Raw genomic sequence first — 6,758 nt, 5'->3', positions numbered from 1 at the left:
CCCTTGGGAGTGGGCCTAAGCCAGCAGGTGGACATCCCCTGAGGAGTCCCAGACTGCAAGAGGGCACAGGCAGGGCTGAGGAACCCCCCCGAGTGCACAAATTTTTATGCACCAGGCCTCTAGTATTATTATAATACAGAGAAATACTTTTAAAATGAGAAATATTTTCATTAAGAAATATTAAATATTTTATAAAATACTCAAACTTGGGTAGGGTGGGTTGTAGAAGATAAACTGCCAGAGTTAGTGTATGTCAGGAACCTGAGCCAGGTTCCTATTCTCGATGACCGAGAGCTTTCACATTCAGGAGTCTCTATTAGAAAAATATCAGGGTAAGGACAAAGCGTTACTAACTAAACACAAAAAAATCATACACTGTGTAAATGTCTAAAAATGGGAGAATGGCCCTAGCCAGTTTGGCTCAATGTGTAAAGCGTCAGCCTATGGACTTAAGGGTCCCGGGTTCGATTCTGGTCAAAGGCACATGCCCAGTATGGGGCGTGCAGGAAGCAGCCAATCAATGATTCTCTCTCATCATTGATGTTTCTGTCTCTCTCTCCCTCTCCCTTCCTCTCTGAAACCATAAAATATATTTTAAAAAAAATAAAATAAAAATGGGAGAATGACTAAAGAATGCAATATTACATGTGATTAAAATTGTTTATAGCATTTAACAGTATGTGAGCATGCCTCTGATACAATGTGAAGTGCAAAAAAGTTAGGATAGAAAATTATTAGAAATTGTTTTTTTTAAAAAGTATAGAAAAGAGACTGGGCGTAGATAGGTTAAATGTTACTGGCTGTCCTCAGTTATTCTTCACTACTTTCATCTTTGCTCCTTTATTAGCACCATTCCATTTACTAATCAAAAAGATGTATTTAGTTACTTTTGTTAACTTATTTTTATTCCTTCTTTTCCCATTGAATAATCCATGAGAGAAGGTATCATGCCTTTCTTATCATTTTCTGTACATGACATAGCATACTGCCTGCCCCAGTGTAGGTAATAAATAAATACTGATTGGATGATTGTCTTTAGGAGACCTAACCTTTAGGCTTTTACTTTTCATCGTGGACTGGAAATACTTATATAATCAGAAAAAGAAGACAAAATTTTAAAGTATTTGAAAAAGGTTGTTTTATGATCATTTTCTTTACTAATCAGCCTAGTTTTCTAATGGGTGAATAGGAAACAGAAGTGATAAAATCTGTATTAAGGTAAAAGTAGAAAATTTTTTACATTTTTTCTTTTTAATTTTATTTTTTCCATCACCATTTATCCCCCTTATACTACTTCTTCCACCTCTACCCACCTCCTACTTTTTTTTTTTTTTTAATGTTTTTACTGATTTTTAGAGAGAGAGGACAGGACGGCAGAGGGAGAGACAGAAATATCAATGTGAGAGGAAAACATCCATCAATTGCCTTCCACTGCCACTACCATCACCACCATTGGGGATTGAGCCTGCAACCTGGGCATGAGCCCTGACCAGGAATCGAACCGGCAACCTTTCAGTGCACTGATGACACTCAGCCAACTGAGCCACATTGGCCAGGGCCACCCCCTACATTTTTTGTCCTAAAAATAGTACAGTTTCCTTCTGGCTTATATGAAATGGATATTTTAGCTACTAGTTCAAATATTTAGAACTTATAAAATCTGTCATATTTTCTATGACGCAGCCTATGGAGTAGGAAGCTCCTGGAAGAGGCCGGTTTTCCAGCCTAGATCACATACATAGAATTATGGATGTCTGGAAGCATGTTGTTTAATGCTTATCACTGGTACATGTGAATAAGATTATTTGAATTAGAAGCAGTAAAGTAACAGCTACACAAAACAGAGCATTTTCACGAAGGACAAGTCTTACAGAATAGAGTGGAGGGAAGATTTTGATAGAATTTCACTGGTTTCTAGGGGGCCACAGAAGTGAAATCTGCCTCCAAAAAGTAAGGAAGATGCCTGCAGATGGAAACCTGAGTGTAAATGTGTGAATTTTTCTTAGAAATGAGTCGCGACAAGGAAGCAAGTTGGTGTTTTCGCTTTCTGCACTGTTAGTTCCGTTCATGAATACCACTAGCTAATCAGCATTTTACAAAAGGAAGAAGCCTGTCAGGGTGGCATCTAACAAGTCAGGTTTAAGAAAAGATGTCAGGACTTAAGACCCATGTCACATGACTCCCTGTCCTTGCCAATACTAGAGGCTGTGGATCAAATTTCAACTGCAGGCAGTCCTCCCAGCCATGTGGGTTTAACCGACAGAGAAGCACAACCACACTTCGGAAAATGTTAGGAGCGGCTCTGCGCTTACGGTGGGGCCTCCGGATTGGAAGCTGGTTTTCAAATCAAAGCATATCCACTGGGTGGAATTTCAGTATTTTGCTGTCATTTTGATGTTTGCATCTGGGCTTCATCTGTTCTACCAGCCACTTCTGCGAGGATGGGGGCAGGAGCTCTCGCCATCTGTGTGAGTACAGGCCGCCCCTGTCTTCCCTGGACCCGCCAGGCGCTGGAGAGGCCTCTGCCCTCCTGGTTTTGTTGAGATGTTTGTGTGACTTTGTTTTCCTTCCTAGGAGGTGGGGGCAGATTTGTTGCTTAAATTCCTATCTATTACGCAGTATTTGGGGGCATTCTGCATTCTTGTCCACTTTCCCTTTCCAAAAAAGGTGAAGGAAATCGCACGCTGAGTTTATTCGGTGAAGTCAGCTTGATGTGAGGTAGAGCACTCTGAAGCGTTTTATGCTTTCTTGTCCTGAAAGAGTTAAATATGAATTCTCAGTTGTAGTTAAGGGAAAAATCTTGTGGCTAGATTGAGAAAGAATTAAAGTAAACATTATTACCTCTGAGGATGTGTATGACATCTTTGTATTCACTTTCTTGTTTTCATTTAGTAATTCTGGAATTTCTGTTTCAGCATGGTTGCTGAAAGTGGTGGTGAAAAAGCTTGGTTGAGTAAATGTTTGTGACTCTCTAATCAACTGGGAAACTTCTAGTTGCTATACTACAGTAGCAGCAACAAGTAACATTGATAAAAAAATCCATGGGGGAAAATGTGTATATTTCTATGGCTAAAATGCATGAATCCCCAAAGCAATTCTGTTGGTGTATACACTCAATCTTTCGCAATAACCAAGTATTGTTAATTATGACTTACAGAATGCTATCATTAAAATTTTTATTTTGATATGTGAAAAGTGCATAAATAGTTGTATTTATATTTCAAGTTGGTGGCGTATGGGGGAGGGGCATTTTATTCCTTCGAGGTACTGTGTGAGAAATATTTTACTCTTTATTGTCACCTTAACTGCTCCCTGTGTTTCATCACAATTAGGTCAAATCCTTTCTTTAAAAAATTTTCAGAAAGACCTGCAAATTGTTGTAGGTTGTGATGGCATCCAGAAATATCCAGGCAATTTTGACGCATAGGCCCTGAATGGTCACCAGATGGTGCACCAGCCCCACAGATTGAATTTTCTCAGTAAACTGCAGTGTGACTCCTTCATGCTTAGAACTTTTCAGATTTCCTTTTCGCTCTGAGGCTTTTAGTATCCAGCTGGTTATCTCTATATCACTTCAGAGTTCTCTTCAAAATCTGATTTTTTTTTTTTGATTTTTTTTTTTGCGTATGGCTGAAATAACTGAGCTTTTACTATGGACACTGGTCTGCATTTTTCCAGCTTTGTAAAAGAAACACATAAGGACCAGAAATGTGTAGAGTGAGGCAGCAGATTGACCTTTTGTCATGAGATCGATCGGCAGTCGTTTCGGATTGTCTGATTGGATCCTTCCTTCTTGCCCTGCTGCATACATTGCTCTTACCTTGACTGTGATGCTGACTGACCCGTGTATGAAACTCCACCTACCCCTTCATTTCTATCCAAAGCATGTGCAAAATTTCACTTAAGGTTGACATAAAAATCATACTGTTTAAAAGATTATTCACTCTGATATGATTTATATGAGTGTTTTACTGTAGGAGGAATTGTAACATAGTATTTCTGCAATAAAGATAGATGATAAAAAAAACTTTTTCAAAAAAAATGTTTGAGGCAGCAAAGTGAGAAGTCACATGTATAAATTCATGCATGTGGGCTCCTACATTTTTCTTAGTTTGGGACTTTGTATGTGGTAAACATATCTTATGTATAGCAGCTTCTCTGGTATCCTGCTGCTGACGATAGTCTCAGACAAAATAGTAGAGTACCAAGTATTTGTGGAGTGTGTGTGGATATGTGTGTACATGCATGGATTTTTGAAGGTGGGACACAGACTGGTTTAAAGATAATCATTTCCTGTATCCATTGACTAACCAACTTTCTCTTCCTCATTTGTTTTCCTCAATCCTACATTGGTAGTGCTGTTAGTGAAACTATAGTATGTCACCAACTTTACTTATATTTGCTACTTAGATGTACAAAGAAGAGGTAGGTTCTTTACCAGGCAACATCTTTTTTCTCTAGGAACTTTACCACATTCTGAGGAAATCAACAGTCATATCTCATTTTTTAAAAATATATTTTATTGATTTTTTTACAGAGAGGAAGGGAGAGGGATAGAGAGTTAGAAATATTGATGAGAGAGAAACATCAATTAGTTGCCTCCTGCATACCTCCCACTGGAGATGTGCCCACAACCAAGGTACATGCCCTTGACTGGAATCGAACCCGGGACCCTTGAGTCCGCAGGCCGACGCTCTATCCACTGAGCCAAACCGGTCAGGACAGTCATATCTCATTTTATTGCACTTTATTGTGCTTCACAGATGTGGCTTTTTTTTTTTTTAATAGAAGGCAAGACCCTCCAGCAGCAAAGAGACTACGCCTTGCTTTATTGTGATACTCACTTTATTATGGTGGTTGTGAACAGTACCCACAGTATCCCTGAGGTGTGCCTGTATTTCATTTTGGGAGTGACTGTTACTCTTTTTAAAAAAATATATATTCATATCTCATTTTATTGCACTTTATTGTGCTTCACAGATGTGGCTTTTTTTTTTTTTAATAGAAGGCAAGACCCTCCAGCAGCAAAGAGACTACGCCTTGCTTTATTGTGATACTCACTTTATTATGGTGGTTGTGAACAGTACCCACAATATCCCTGAGGTGTGCCTGTATTTCATCTTTGGGAGTGACTGTTATTCTTTTTTTTAAAATATATATTTCATTCATTGATTTTTTACAGAGAGGAAGGGATAGAGATAGAGAGTTAGAAACATCGATGAGAGAGAAACATCGATCAGCTGCCTCCTGCACACCCCCTACTGGGGATGTGCCCGCAACCAAGGTACATGCCCTTGACCAGAATCGAACCTGGGACCCTTCAGTCCACAGGCCGACGCTCTATCCACTGAGCCAAACCAGTTAGGGCATATTTCTTCTTTATCTGTCTTAAAATCTGTCTCCAGATAACCACCATTCGCTCTCTGGTTATGTCCTCTGAACCACGTGGCAGCTCTTCTAAAATCTAGAAATGTTTCAACCACTAGTGTTCCCTTTTGAGTTTGTTTCTTCCTCTCATAACATGGTTACACTTTATAAATTAAATTAAAATTTTAATTAAAAACATTTTAAATTTCTCTGTTGCTACCAAAAGGATGATTTTCTTAAATATCCTTTGCCCACCTCTCCTTTTCTCCTCAATAGGTAATCTGGGTCAGGAGGGCTCCAATGTTTTTTTCTCCATAAACTTGCCCTCCAAGGTAATGCACTCACTATTAGGTGTTTGTTTTTTTTAAAATATATTTTTATTGTCAGAGAGGACAGAGAGGAAGGGAGGAGAGAGAGATAGAAACATCAATGATGAGAGAGAATCATTGATTGGCTGCCTGTTGCACACCCTCCTACTGGGGATTGAGCCCGCAACCCAGGCATGTGCCCTGACCGGGACCCGAACCATGACCTACTGGTTCATAGGTCCACGCTCAACCACTGAGCCATGCCAGTCGGGCAGGATGTTTTCTTTTTCCTGGTGCTTCCTGGTATCTGCTCCTTTAGAGTCTTTTCTGAACCTTCTTTCTCCTCTTCCTCTAAGCAAGTGAACCCTGTTCAGCTCCCTCAAAGTGTACTCTGTCTTTAAGGTAATACATATTTGTAAGAGATTTTAAAGACCTTCCACTGCTGGGCACCTGCTGGTCCTGTGCAGACTCCTTCTATTGCTGGTGGGGTGTCTGCCGTGAGCTTCCTCCCCATCTTCACCTTCAGCAGCGCTTACAACTGGAGCGTACAGTATTTCTGTTACTTTTCTTCTCTTCACCCTCTTCTTAATCTGTGTGGTTTCAATATTTGTAAGAGATTTTAAAGACCTTCCACTGCTGGGCGCCTGCTGGTCCTGTGCAGACACCTTCTATTGCTGGTGGGGTGTCTGCCATGAGCTTCCTCCCCATCTTCACCTTCAGCAGCACTTACAACTGGAGCGTACAGTATTTCTGTTACTTTCCTTCTCTTCACCCTCTTAATCTGTGTGGGTTCAGAAGAAGTGATAAAATTCACCAGATTTTTATTGGGTTTGTTTTTAATAGTTTCCTCAACATTTCAATAGTACAAAATAACATAAGGACTTTTCTCTTTTTTTTCTAATGTATTTTTTTTATTGATTTCAGAGGGGAAGGGAGATGGAGAGATAGAAACATCAATAAGAGAGAATCATTGATCCGCTCCCTCCTGCACACCCCACACTGGGGATCGAGCTGGCAACCCAGGCATGTGCCCTGACCAGGAATCGAACCGTGATCTCCTGGTTCATAGGTTGATGCTCAACC

General features: G+C 40.0%; 1 protein-coding gene across 3 annotated transcripts in view; it reads left to right on the top strand.

The window, feature by feature from the left end:
* Positions 1-2,216: 2,216 nt before the first annotated feature.
* Positions 2,217-6,758, top strand: part of FAM13A (family with sequence similarity 13, member A) — a 261,528-nt gene continuing 256,986 nt past the window's right edge. For 2 of the 3 annotated variants that reach the window (XM_005862767.2, XM_005862766.2), the window contains exon 1: positions 2,217-2,468. In XM_005862767.2, coding sequence (XP_005862829.1) covers positions 2,442-2,468 — 27 coding nt within the window. In that variant the 5' untranslated portion in view covers positions 2,217-2,441. The remainder of the gene's footprint in view (positions 2,469-6,758) is intronic. The other variant, XM_014536858.1, reaches the window with a different exon arrangement.

Source organism: Myotis brandtii, unplaced genomic scaffold (genome assembly GCF_000412655.1).
Source record: "Myotis brandtii unplaced genomic scaffold, ASM41265v1 scaffold1675, whole genome shotgun sequence".
Classification (NCBI taxonomy): domain Eukaryota; kingdom Metazoa; phylum Chordata; class Mammalia; order Chiroptera; family Vespertilionidae; genus Myotis; species Myotis brandtii.
The sequence above is the reverse complement of the archived record's forward strand: the minus strand, read 5'-3'. Positions and strand labels throughout refer to the sequence as shown.